The sequence below is a fragment of the Maylandia zebra genome, linkage group LG2 (assembly GCF_041146795.1).
Source record: "Maylandia zebra isolate NMK-2024a linkage group LG2, Mzebra_GT3a, whole genome shotgun sequence".
NCBI classification, from domain to species: Eukaryota; Metazoa; Chordata; class Actinopteri; order Cichliformes; family Cichlidae; genus Maylandia; species Maylandia zebra.
The window spans coordinates 14,336,188-14,350,826 of record NC_135168.1 but is presented as its reverse complement, the minus strand read 5'-3'; the positions used below and the strand labels follow the sequence as shown (position 1 = coordinate 14,350,826).

Sequence of the window (14,639 nt, the reverse complement as noted above, 5' to 3'; positions counted from 1 at the left end):
CTGTGAAGCCACGTGATGTAAATCTGCTGCTGTAACTTCACAGTTTACTGAAGCTAAATGCAACGTTACCATATAATCTGTTTTCAACAAAGGTTTCACTCCGTCCGGTGTTGATGGAATGATTCAGGCCGTACTCGTCAGGCTTCCCGTCGACCACACGCATTTCAGTCACAAACCCCGTGACTGACAACAAGGGAAACAGCAGAAGAAAAGATGTGAAAAATACTGGATGATGATGATGGAGGATTAACCGCGGTGGCTAAACTGTTTCCTGTCTTTGTGGGCGTACTCACAGGGAAGTTTCCAGGCACGTCAGTCTTGGTGGCTAAAGTCTCCATTTTCCAACATGTATCGCTACAGGTGCAAAGACACAACATTAATCATCAGTGTAAATATTTTAATGCTGTCCAAACGGTGTTTGCTTTGTCTGTCCTCTCGCACTCACAGAGGAAACGAGGACGCCACCTTCAACCCATCTTCAGTTGGCTCAACCATGGCCGGACTTCCTGTTGGCTTTGTGACAGCAAACCACTTGAAATGAGAGCAAACTGCAGTCAAGCACCACTTACAGCAACCTGTGGACACGCAAATGGAAAGCACTGAGAATCATACAGAAGCATAAGAGCTGTTTATTGTAACACGTGTGTGTGTGTGTGTGTGTGTGTGTGTGTGTGTGCACATTAATAACACACTGATGTATGTTAGTTTGATTTATGCCATATCTGAGAAAACAACTGCAGAATTTTACATCAAAGTTTCCAAAGCTGATGTTTTGTTGTTCACTCTGTTTTATATTCATATAGTTTGTTGTTTTTAAATCAGTGGACAAAATAAATATTATCACACAAAATCCAGGGTGAAACATAACCAAATAACCTAAATGGTGAAGTCATTATAGAAGTACATGTTGCAAAGGTCAGCCTCCTGTATAGACTGCTAAACTGTCTGGGGGGGCCCTGCCTGTCCTCGTTGGATAAGCTCCACCCCTTTTCCATAAGACAGAGACATTTGTATGAAAATAGATGGGCAGTAAAATAAAAAATAAAAAATATTATGGATGACTCTGTAAATCAAAGTCGGCCTGAGGCAGAAGCAGAAACCATGAGGAGCACAGCACCACTCCCAGAAGGGCACGAAGTGAAGCCATAGCTGCTGAAGAGTGAAGACGTGATGATGGAGGAGATCACAGATGAAGATCTGCTGCCTGCTGACTCTTTATATAGAAGAGTGAGACTATCTCCCCACCAGCAGCTGCACTTATACAAACCCCAGGTGCTGGGATGGCTTTGAACATGTGACATTTTCTGCAAACACATGGACAGTTTCATAACCACAAAGATTATTCCTGCAGCGGCAGAATCGTATCCACTGTGTGAGAGGTGAACGTCAGACAGTTCTTAGAAAATGTAGTTTCTCTTTAAGCTTTTAACGTCTCTTTTACCCCCATTTGTCTAAAACTACTTGACAGCCCTTCATGTCAGAGGTTTATTACCTGTGCAGGATGGAGCACATGGTCTCAGTCAGGCTGGACACGATCACTCCTACAGGAAGTAAATGTGATTTTATTTCACCTGTGAAATGATGAAAAACAGCAGAATAGCTCACGCTAACAAACGGGTGTTGAATGTTTCATTTTCTGCTGTTTCACAGGTCAAAAAGGGCGTCGAAGCAAACTGAAGCTGAGCTGCTGCTGCTGTTGTAGTGCAGCATCTGCTGTGTGCTTCATCAGAGAACCTTCTGTATACAGCAGACAGGCTGCTGCCACTGAAGTCCATCTGCTAGAGAGCTTTAAACACTGGTTATTGAAGTGGCTTTGATGATACTGATACACAGTCTTTGCTGCTGTCACAGGACAGGGATCCACCAGGGAGTAGTTGTCAGGATAAAGAGCCTTCGCTTCTCTAAATATAAACTGGATACTTGTAGGAAACTTTGGGAAGCAGCATTTTTCCTCATATCGTCTAAACTGAAGTTAGCTCAGGTGCTTCTTCCATACTTGCTCTGCAGAAAGCCAAAGAGTTTGGAGCTCTGCAAACATTTGCAGCACAGCTGGATGTTTGTAACTTTGGTCACCTCTGTATCATCCCTCAGATTCTTTCTGCACAGCTTTGAAACCACGACAGCACGAGTGATGCTGAGGAGACGTCCAGTTTAAACAGACCTTTATTCCTGGAACACAAACACATGAAGTGATGCTGCTAAAGAAGAACATTTAATCGCACTAATGAATCAAGCATCTGTTTGTCTGTCAGTCTGTCAACAGTTCCTCTGATCGACTTCAGACTTGGTGGGTATTTTGTTTTTGCAGCGGTCAAAGTCGATCAGCGTGTTGCTTTGTCTGCTGTAAATCTGCCTGTACAAAGGGAAACATGCATGTTTTTAGATGCAAACTCACAACATGGCTGCATTTTTGTGATTATGTGTATTTTATATTGATTTATTCTATTATGTTTTGTATATGAATCTTTACAAGTGTGTCGATACAAAGGCTTGATTAAAACAAAGGTCTCAGCTGTGCTGTTAGGGATGCTCTCATATTTGTTTCAAATGTAATAAATCAAAGGATTTCAGGCTTTTCATCCTTTTTATTTGTTTGGTTCTAACAGCAGCTGGATAAAAACATGCAGGTGATGAATATAATTGTGTGATATTATGAGCATTGTGAATAAAGAAAGAGCAGAGATAGTAAAAAGGAAACAGGTGATGGACGTGAGATTTTCAGAACAAAAGCTCCTCAGTGAGACGATCACCTGGACACAAGGTCAGGCAGCTGGGACTCATCTAGAGAGCAAAATGGAAAAGTGATCTGTGCAGAACATCACTGTTGATTGCAGTTATTTACATCAGACTTCTTCTCTGAGATAAGAGCACCATTTGTGGGAAAGATGACAGTATTTCCAGGCTGGATGCTGTTTGCAGGGAGAACTGAATGAAAGTCTCCTGCACCTCAGCGCTGAGGTCCACACCTGTGAACACAGATGAGGTCAATCTGCTGCAGCACGTAGAGCTTTACTGATCAGCAGGTTCAAAGGATTCAGCAGAGCGTAGAGTCAGAGCTAAACGCCACATCACCATAGAGTTTGTTAACAACAGCTTTCTTTGCCCTTTGTCTCGATGGACTGAATCAGGGATACTCGTCATACTTCACCTCAACCACGTCACTGAGAGACCCCAGCCTGACACAGCAGCAGAGATGATGAAAGCAGAAACAGCAAACAGATGCTTCAGTTGTGTTTCTCTCTGTGTGTGCGCTCACGCCCACTTGTGTGTGTGAACTTTCCACGTACCTCAGCTTGTTTCTCCAACATGAGCCATCAGGGCTGAAAAACATCACTAACACATGAATTCTTTCTCTTTTTGTTATCACCTGTGATCATGTGTCTCATGTTTCTGTCATTCACCAGTTCTTGTAGAGTTACGTGTAACTAGACTTCTGTGGGACGTAAATGATTGTTTTGTATGCAGATCTGTACAAAGGATGTAAACACTTGATTACAAAGGAGATCTCAGCTGTGTTGTTATGGATGGACTTCAACGTATTTGTTAAAAAAGAGAATAAAGCAAAGTGTTTTAGCTGTTTGGGAGTTTTTGTTTGATTCCATTCAGTTTTATTTCTATGGAGTCAAATAATAAGAAAGGCTCTAGAACAGCCCTGAGTTTGTCCAGGTGACACTCCTCTGAAGAACAAAGACAAAGAGGAAGAAGGGGATTGGTTTTCAAGTCTTGTTTCTTTCAAAATAAAAGCTGAAATGTTTTGGAAGCATGATAATATTTCAGCCAGGATGCCGTCTCCAAGGAGACCTGCACCTCAGCGCTGAGCTCCACATCACGCCCTGTGAAAGCACAGATATAAATCTGCTGCAGTGAGAAGAACTTTACCCAACACAAGTGTAGAAGTAGACATTTGACTTTACCTACAACCTGTTAACAACAAAGCTTTCACTGCCTCTGTTGTTGATGTCATGTAGGACTAATCATACTTCACATCAGCCATGCACACGTCAGAGGATCTCCAGGCTTTCAGTAATAAAGCCAAGCAGATGATGTGAACATAGCAACAGTAAAACATGCATCCTAATCAGCTGTATGTGTCGACTATGTGGCACCTCAGTCTTGTTGGCATGAAGAAAAGTTGTGTAACATGTAGCATAAGGGCTGCAAAGACATCATGTAGACAGCAGTCGTCTGTTAGTCGTAACGTATCTCCTGTTAAAGAGTTAAATGTGCGTTCTCCATCTCTGTCCTCTCACAGCTCGCCGTATACCAACTCCAGCTGTGGTAACCATGGCTGTGCCCATCAACACGCTGAAGCTGAGACGCCACCCGTCACTATGGCGACTCCAATAGGGTTACCTGTCAGCTGTGGACGCATGAAAGGAAAACAGCAGAAACACAGACATGTTTACTGGAACATTTCCTATTGACAGCTTTATGGAAAAGTGGGTTTAAACACTTTTCTATGTTTTATTTTGTTTATTTATGGATTTATTGTGAAAGGAATTTCAAAGGTTTAATTTGACCTTTCCCCTGTTTTTCATACAGACTGGAGACGAATGGATGGTGCTTTCTTTGTTTGTCTAAAGATAATGAATAAAACTCTACACACATCTTAAACCACCCTCCTTTCTATATATTTTGTTATATAAATGGAAAGTATATAAGACACAAACTGAGCTTATATGATACTAAGGACCCTGGAGGTCAGTCCACCTTTATAATTCAGCACAGCCTGGAGTCTCTTAGTCAAGCTCGTTTGTGTTTTCTGTGAGGAAGTTTTCAGCAGCAGCTCTTTTCTTGGATGTTGGTTCCCTTTGTTTCCATCCTCTGTTAAGATGTTTCAGTAATGTTGAGGTCTGGGGAGGCCAATCCATGGCTGACGTCCTGTGATGCTGCATTAGCAGTTTGTTCATAGTGAAAAATGAAGCCACTGCCAATCAGACATTTGCACAGTGGATCAACTTCTGATGGTACTGTCCTGAATTCCACACCTATAATATGTTTGCACGTACTGATGAATATGTGCAGCTGATTTTCAGTCCAGTTCCTTTGTGACAGACGCCAGTCTTTCTGCCTGTGTCCTTCCTTAACAATAGAGCCATCCTTCCACTGAGACTGTTTCTGATGAGGCTTCACTGAGCAGTAGATGGATCCCTCAGCTCATCTAATCGTCCTATTTCTAACACATGACTGTCAGAAACTGTTAATCTGCTGCAGCTCTTTAACTCCTCCACTTCTTTTTTTGTAATCTCTTAGTTTCCTCATCTTTTAAGGTGGCACTGCACACCAGATCCAAAGTCAACATGCTGTTATATGATGGAGTTGAACCTGTAATGGAGTTTGATTTAAACCAATCAGCAATTAAGTGAATGATGATGAGCAAAGATGGTGGAGGTGGTGGATGAAGACCCGGACAGCTGTGGTTGGCTCCTCGTATAGAGCAGAGTGAGGTTGTGTTTGCACATTATTATAAAACCATGTTCACCATATATTTTAGCTGCAGACAATAACATGATTTCTTTGCTGTGGTGATTTTATTCCACTTTGGTAAAATGGAAAACCATCATTTCTTGCTGTAATTCACACATTATTCCAAGAGCCTCAACACGAGCCTTGTAGTCCGACCATATATAGACAAATCAATAGTTGTGTTTGTAACAGCTCATGAACATGAATCGTTCCACATTACTTTAAAATCATTGTAAACTAAACTGGAATAAATGAGTGTTTATATATAGTTTTGTCTCAGCTGTTCATACACAGTGTTTCAGTTCTTATCAGAGTCCCACCGTCTCACTGTGGTGAACCTTTAGCTCTGTTGTAAGCGTGTTGTTAGACCAGGTTTCCCTCATTTAAAAATAATCTCTCATTAGAAATGGACATGATGTCTAAGACATAGAAATGCTTATTATGGGTTCACTTGATGTCACTGAAAAGATGCACATGGGTAACGTGCAGGCCATCCAGCTCCGAGGTTTATCTCCTCACCTCGAGTCTGCGACACTCTCTCCGTGTCCTCTCAGATAAGGGCGCGCACATTTCTGCACGATCTTCTAAATTACAAAGAGCGATTCACAAAACAGAAGCTCACAAAACACTCATCACAAACCAAAAATGGCTCCACTGAGCGTCAAACTGTCACCAGAATTTACTGATAATCTAAAGACTCACAGAACTCATTTTGTCTCATTGTGTCTTAGTTTGAGACATAAGTGCATGATCATAATACTGTGTAGTTAGATGAGACAGAGCTGATGCTTGCTCTTAATTATCCTCTTCATGTTTCCCGAGCCTCAGCAGTGGAAGCTACCATGGATAGAAAGACTATGACTCATCTTAAATCTCAAATCTTTGTCTCCAAAGAGCTGCTGATGTGTCCGATATGATCCACAAGCTTAAACTAGGATTATAAGTGTGTGCAGTGATGTGTGTGAAACCTCTGAGGACTCACACGTGTGTGCTTCAGCCCACACACACATATGAAGCACTGCGACCTCACACAGAAGTGTTTTACACATCCAGCCTGAATCCTGATCATTTCTACAGTTTATTAAGTTCAGCTTCACCTGAACATCAGTGATGAAGCTGCTCTGACTCCATCACAGCTCACAGCTGTTGGAATGAGTCAAACAATGAAGAAGGTTCAGAAACAGCTGATGATTTTACAGAAACATGATGCAAACATGAAAATGGACACATGATTTTTTATTAACAGACACTGTTTATGTTTCACTGTGCATGACGTCATCAACACTGTGACACCAGGGGGCGCTCATCACCAGCCTGAGGAAGTGTGATAATGGGGGGAGATGCAGTGTTGTGTGTACTGCAGTCGGACAGAAGGAAAAACTTCCTCCTGAAAACATTTTCATCCTTCCCAAAAGTGTTTGAGTCAAATGTTACAAATATATAAATACAATAAAACACAGGGTCTTACATAAAATTAGTGATGCAGTTGTGCACTGAGCACCTTTCCAATGTTCCTTCCTCAGATGAGTCCAGCTGCTGAACACATTAACATCTGTATGTAAATGTAGCCGAGAACCAACCTGAGCACTGCTGGGAAAATACAAAGGCAACCATCAAAGTGCTGTATTATCTTATTTATTCTGAATGTTGACTTAGATCCACACCACGATTTATGAAACTATAGAACTAAAATAACAACAATCGTCTGCTTCTTTAAAATTTCTTTCATTACATCAAACCAGTGAAAACTGAAAAAAACAAAGAGCTGTTAGCATGTTTAGACCAACTTTGAGACAGAGACTGTAAAGTTCTGCACTTTAAATCCTGCCTGTGTTCCTGCAAATGATTCACACTGAAAGTATCTTAGTTTAGTATTGAGTGAGCCACAAAGCAGCCTGATAGCTTTAAAACAGGAAAAGTAAATGAAATTGACAGTTTCAGTGTAGCTGGATCTATTATTGGGGGGTCATGACCCCCGTAACCCCGCCTGGTCCTGAGGTCAAATCCACCATCTTTGTTTCAGAGCTTCATGTTCTCCCGTGTTTGTGTGCGTCCTCTCCGGTACTCCGGCTTCCACCCACAGTCCAAACACATGCAGTTAGTGGGGTCAGGTTAGCTGTGAGTGGTTGTGTCTCTGTGTTATTCCACCTTAATCAATGACTTCCTGTTAGCATGAAGTGCTTCTGTAGGACTGATGTCATTTTCATGGTTGGATCATTTAAATGAAGCTGGACTCAGATGCAGTAAATAAGCTGATTGGTCATTAATGAATAAAGCTGGTCAAACACATCACGTGGACACATGTGATTGTGTGTTGTAGTATTGATCCCAATGCTGGTATCAGTCCTGGATCAATAACACTGGATGGATGCGTTCAGCATGGAGCCCTGAGCTGTGTTACAGACAAACATGGAAACTGACAGGTCTGTGTCATTCACAGTCTGTAACACTTCTAAACAACAGAGGCTGACCCAAGTGCCTCAGAGCCAGGCACGCTCACATCACAGCTCTCTAAATAAGCCAGTTTCAAAATAAGAGCTGAAAGCTGTGTTTGCTTGTGTTAGCTTATTATTGTGGAGACTAACATTCAGTGATCATGTGTTCAGACTCATAATGATTACTCTCAGAAATCCTGATCTTTGTATTTACTGTGTGTTGGATCAATAACTGAGATTCATGGTATCACACAGCTGTGCTGCTGCTGATGTCAGCACATCTGGAACAATACGAGGTATCTGCTAGCAGACTGAGCAGGACGTGAGACCTGTGGACTGTTTAAAGCTGTCCCTCCACAGCTCACTCAGACCTGATCCACACCTCAGTGATATTCTCTGACTTCCTCAGTAGAGACAGAAACCATTCAGATCTGGGACCATCAGCTGACTGATGATGTCACACAGACTGTGTTTTTCAGGAACAGTGATTCTGATGTGAGCCTGCTAGCTGACAGCAGACCTGATGAAAGCACATGTTCACATCTGTGAGGACAGACTGGACTCTTTGACTGCACCTTGGTTCTCCTCAGAGGTCTGTACAGGAGCATGTCCACCCCCACTGAAGATCTCAGTCACTGTGAAACATAGAAAGCTGCTTGTGTGGCCTCTGCCTCACATGTAGATACAGCTACAGGTTTCTCTGTCAGTCAGACTGAAACAGTGTCCTGATGCTGCATCATTCAGCTCTGTGCCCCAGTCAGCATCACTGGGAGCTACCAGTGTTTCTGCCCTTTTCCTGTAACACTACACTCAGCACAGGCTCAGCTGGTATCCAGTGTTGGACTTTGGCTTCAGCTGCTGTGATAGATCCTCTAACATAGATCAGCTCTGCTACATGTTGTTAGATAAGTGCAGCTGCTGTCATGTCCTGATGTTTCTCTGGCTCAGCAGCTTCTCCATCAGAGGTTCACATGGAGCTGATCCAGTATCTCCAGTAACTGTGTTCTGTGCCTCACTGGTTCATCCTTCTGTCTGTGTGACGTCAGTCAGATGTTGAAGTTAAACTCTGTAATCTTCACTGTGTCACAGAGTTCAGTGAGTCCCGTTATTCACAGTATCAATCAGATCATCAGAGAACAGCTGATCAGCAATCAGTGGTGCCAACAGCGCCTCCTGTGGTGAGAGGATGCAATAATGCAATGTAGCATTTTTCCACTCAACACTTGCAGTCATGGAAACTGTCTGTTGGATCTGTGTGACGTTGCTTTCTTGGTTAGAGTTCCTCACAAATGTCCAGATGATTCTTCTAATGAGGCGTCGACCATGTTTGCAGCTCTTTGGAAGAAAACGTCGCCCTTTGCCATCCTTACTTTTCTTTGACTTCTTCAAATGCAGCTGAACTCCAGCTGGTATTTTCTTGGACTTTGCAGCTGTTTCTGGTCATCAGTTCATTCCTGCAAACCTCTGAAGCTGAACAACAATGATGCTGCATTGCTGGCTGATCCCAAAAGGTTGATTCTGTTCATCTGGACGTTTTCAGAAACGTTTGCTCACTGATCAGGTGACTTCTTCAGTCTCAGCTGACTGCAGCTTTACAAGCTTACAAACAGCACATTTGCACAATGACTGAAAGCAGCAGCACCTGATATATATGATACTAATATAATACATATACATATATAATCCATACTAATGATGAAGGAACTGAGCTCACAGTCCATTGTTCATTCAGTGAACTACTCAGTTTATTTTGGGCCTCAGAAATGCTCACTCTGTTTGTACATCACTGTCAGCAATAGACTCATTCTGCTGTGTGGACAGGAACACATGTGACATCACTTCCTGTTTGTTTGTGACTGAAGAGGAAGAAGTTTACAAGGAATCATTTAGAAGAGTTTCAAACATCAACTGATTGAATCCATGAATCTGAAAACATGTTTGTGAGTGAAAGAGACAGACATGTACAGACTGAACTATCTGTTCAACAGTCAGAGTGTTTCTGTAACAGGAGACACTCTTTACACTCCACTCAGCACAGGGACACTGAGGAACCAGACCAGACCATAAACCCAGGATAAAGAGTTTGAGTGAATGTGGTGTTGAAGGTGTGGAGGTGGATCAGAGTGTCAGAGGAGACTCTGTAGAAGGACAGAGTGCCAGCAGGACAGTCCACATACACTGCTGCTCTGTTAGAGACAGAGGAGGAGGAGGAGGAGATGGATGTTTTTATATTATTGTGACAGACAGAACGAGGACCATCATCAGAGCAGCTCAGACTCCAGGACTGATCATTGTTTCCAAACACACAGTCTCTGCCTCCTTTCCTTCTGATGCTTCTGTAACTCACTGATATATAAACTCTTCCTCTCCACTCGACCTCCCAGTAACAGCGACCAGTCAGACCATTTCTACACAGCAGGTGAGGATAAAAACCATCAAATCTGTCTGGATGATCAGGATATGACTGAACCTCCTCCACACAATGTGCCTCAATGTTATTGATATTATTATTAACATTGTTATATAATAATAAAACCTTTATAATAAAACCACTAAAAACCTTTATTCTCATGGTCCAATCATGAGTGAACTCCCCGATGAAGCCTTGTGTGCTAAAACATGTCAGAGTTTTAAAGGTTAAACATGAGTTTCCAAAACGTTTTGCTGGAGAACAATGAACTATTTGACTGAGTTTCAATCATTTACAGACGAGCAAAACCAGGACAGACAAAAAAGGACAAAACTGACTCAGTAAAAAACAAAAGAAGATCCCATGTAGATCTGTATTATGTAGAAGTTCAGCCCAGCAACCAGTTCAGTTCAACACAAGTTTAAATGATTCTATCTGAACTCTGTGGAGCCTGATCTCAAGCTTTTTGAGTCTGACACAGAAACCAGAGGATCTTTCTGTGTCTTCAGATTCACTGTGATCCAGTGATGGGAGTGATTTCAGCCCTGAGTGATCGCGCTGATGTTTGCACAGAGCAGACAATGAGGTGAATGTTTGGGCACATTGGTAACAGTGAAACAGTTTATTAGTAACGTGGGATCGTTTGTGTGCAGAGTATGAACTGAGATTCCTGAAGCTCTTGTCACACTGGTCACAGCTGTAGTTTCCTTCCATGTGTGCACGTTCATGAATGTTACGACTTTGTAAATATGAGAAGCTTCTCTCACAGTGTCTGCACTTGTGTGGTTTCTCTCCTGTGTGGACTCGTTTGTGTGATTTAAGGTCCCTTGCAGTGGTGAAGGATGACCCACACTGATCACAGAGGTGCTTTTTAACCCCACTGTGAATCAGTTCATGTCGTTTTAAATCACTTGGTGTGGTGAAGCTTCTCCCACATTCTTTGCAGTATTTCAGTTTGTCTCCAGTGTGTCTATGTTGATGTACTTTTAGGGTCTTTTGCCGACTGAAAGTTTTTCCACAGAGGTCACAATGAAAGTCTTTCCCACCACCACAGTGATGACAGGGTTGAGAACTGGATCCATCTGTGTCGCTCTGCTTCTAAACAAAGACACAAAGACAGTGTAAGTCAGTCCTTCAACATTTGTATCCTGAACGTCGCCTGAAATAAAGAGCATCTCTGCAGACGTCCAACTACATTTGACTGTTTCAGTTAACACACTCAGTTTACTGGGCTGCAATAACTACAATACTACCACCATAATACTACAGTAATACTAAAATCATAACTGAAAGGAAAATCTGAATAATCACTCAGAGCTGCTTTTCCATGCAGTAGAATTGCTAACATGCTAACACAGTTTAATGAGCAGAGTTGTTCCAAACAGTCAGGCTAAAATGACAAGATAACAATATAAATACTAGGGGTGCAACGATACTCGCATCGATATTGAACCGTTCGATACAGTGGTTTTGGTTCGTACGCATATGTATCGAACAATACAACATTTGTAATTTATTTTATCAACTTTCCGTCTGACGATGCTGTCTGTGTTGAGCGCTCAGTGAATCTGCTTTCGACTACTCCGCCTAGGCTGCACTGTCGAACGCAGATCCACTGAGCGTTCAACACAGACAGCATTGCCAGAATGAAGAGTGCAGGGAGACAGAAGTTAAGCTCTCCTTGCAACATGGCAAATTGAACCTCCCCCACCCTCATTCAGATCTGGCGTTTGGAAAGTAAGTGACGGAAGTGACGAGTAAGGTAAGCGACCCATGTTGTAGGTGACGTCAGACGCCGGAAAATTGGCGGAAAAAAAAAAAAAAGCAAATGGTAGCATAGAGTTTAACAAAGGTTTTTCAAGCTTCAGTATTACCAAATATACTAATCAATTGTCATATAACTAACAACATCTGTTCTATCATCTCTAACACCCTGGAGGACAACGGGGGGTGTTTAGACTCTCTCCAAGATTACATCGACCGCTGTTTTCAAGATTTAGTAATGAAGAAGGCCCTCAGTGCATCCTCCCCGACCAAAATTGAGACGCCGTCATCGAAGAGATGTCGCCCGGCAGACTCCCCCGGTACAACATTGCCCGCCGGCAAAGACATCGTAGACATCCTGGAGTCAATCGACAAGCGATTGTCCAGTTTCAATGCGAGGCTGTCCCTGGTGGAGATTTTACACCGGGAATTTAAATCTCTGAGAGAATCCCTGGAATTCAGCCAGCAGCAGGTGGAAACGCTTGCCGCTGAAAATACCACTCTACGGGAGTTGGTCAAATCTCTCACCGATAACGTGACCCAGCTGAACATTGAAAATAAAAAAATAAAAGAGTCCGTTATCGATCTACAAGCCCGTAGCATGAGAGATAGTCTTGTGTTTTCTGGTATTCCAGAATCTGCCGGAGAGGACGCGGAGGCAACGGTGAACAGCTTCATTAAAATCCACCTGAAGCTGCCGGAGGACACTGTAAAGAACATCGACTTCCATAGAGTACATCGCTTGGGGGGCGTGAGGTCGCGGACCGGGAGACCACGGCCTATTGTGGCCAAATTCGGTCAATTCAAACAGAAGGAACAGGTGAAGAGTTGCGGCAGAGAGCTGAAAGGAACGGACCAGCGTGAACGACCAGTTCCCCAAAGAGATCCTGGAACGATGCAAGGTCCTGTTCCCAGTTCGACGTAGCTTCATCCAGAAAGGCTCCCGTGCTGTCATCGCCGTGGACGGACAGCTCTACCGACCCCGGCACCACACCGTGGTTATATTGACTCTCTTTCTTGGCTCTCGGTGAAGGCGGTCGCACTTTTCTCCTCTCCTCCTTCCCCTTATCTTCCCTGCTTAGCCTCTTGTGTCCTGTCTTGTCTCGTGTGCACTATTTTTCCCTCGAACAGTCTCTCACTGTCGTTCTCTAAAACCTAACAGAGAATTATGGATTTGATCAACTGGTCTCTGAATGCTATTGACACCCTCTTCTCAACGAGAAGTCTGGGCTCGGGAGAGCCCGAGTGCCCTGGAGGGACTTTCCCTGCCGGATACACGATGGATGGGTGGCAGACCTGGAGGATCTTGTGCCTGGCGGGACTGTCTATCGAGGACGCTGAGGATATTTACCTATTCGGAACCATGATAACAGGGTTCTTGCTGATCGGAGCTGGCTTGGCCCTGACTTATCGGAGAAATAAGAGAGCGGAATCAGCTGTTCAAACCCCCCCTAAGCTGACCGCTGGAATTGAAGCGATGGGACGAGGCGCGGCCTCCCACACCGAACGCAGCATGGTTAACACCTTGGAGACGCTTACAGCTGCCGTGAAGACTCAAACTAACACCATTGAGCGTATGATGGGATACATCAGAGAGGGGCCTGCTCACAATAACACCCTTGAGCGAAAGTTGGATAACATCGCAGAACGGTTCACTGCAGCTGTGGGGTCTCAGAACCAAAAGAACGAGAACACCACGGAACAGAAGCTTGATACCATCATGGGGAGGCTCGCGGCTCTCCAACGGGAAATCGAGGCCCCAGTGTCAGAGTGCTAAATTCGCTGCTCGCATAAAGGAGAAATCAACAATATTCTACATTTGGACACCACGGCGCCAGCTGCTCAGGCCCAAGGCTGGAGCCCACCAAAACAACTCCCTGATAACGACTGTGTGATGACTATTCTTCCCATCCCATGAAGGACACCTGGATCGGCTGGAGGACTGTTTACTTAGCCTGATAGGCCGAAGGACACTGTCTCAGCTGAACTATGGACACGCACACACATACACTTACACTGATAAGCACGCACTCATCCCCCCTCCCTTCCCAACGCCTTCGATGCTTGTTTCCTGCGAGGGAACACGGCGGGTCTGCGTGCCGCGCTGGAATGGTAGCGCTGTGCGGGGCGGCTGCTGTGTTCGCTTCGGATTACCCCTCACCCCCCTCCCACCCCTGTGGCTTGTCATGTCTTCACAATGTTGTGCTGTGGACATTTATGTGCTTTTTGTGCAGAGGAGTTTTTTTGTTTCCTGTTCTCATGCTGTCCTACCATGGAATCATAGCATGAGTAGGGGTCTCTTTTTTTCCTCTTGTACTTTCCCCACTGTAGTGTATATTTCAATGTTTTTCTGATTCTACCAATCTCCGACCTGTATCCCCATGTAATGTTTGTGTTATATATGTACGGTCGGGGGGGGGGGTCCCATTTCACTGCAGGGCAACCTGCATGTGACGAATAAAAGCTTGATTGATTGATTGATTCCAGATAAGAACCCGCTACACTCTTTTCTTATTCATTCACACTTTCTCCTCTAAAATGGGTTTAACCTAGTAATATCAGTA

At 43.7% G+C, this 14,639-nt stretch overlaps 1 protein-coding gene across 1 annotated transcript in view; it reads right to left on the bottom strand.

Annotated features, from left to right (window-relative positions):
• Positions 1-9,650: 9,650 nt before the first annotated feature.
• The window catches only part of LOC143420853 (uncharacterized), a 31,233-nt gene continuing 26,244 nt past the window's right edge, over positions 9,651-14,639 (bottom strand). Inside the window, exon 4 of the mRNA XM_076889291.1 lies at positions 9,651-11,409. Within this exon, the coding sequence (XP_076745406.1) occupies positions 10,717-11,409 (693 nt within the window). The 3' untranslated portion in view covers positions 9,651-10,716. The remainder of the gene's footprint in view (positions 11,410-14,639) is intronic.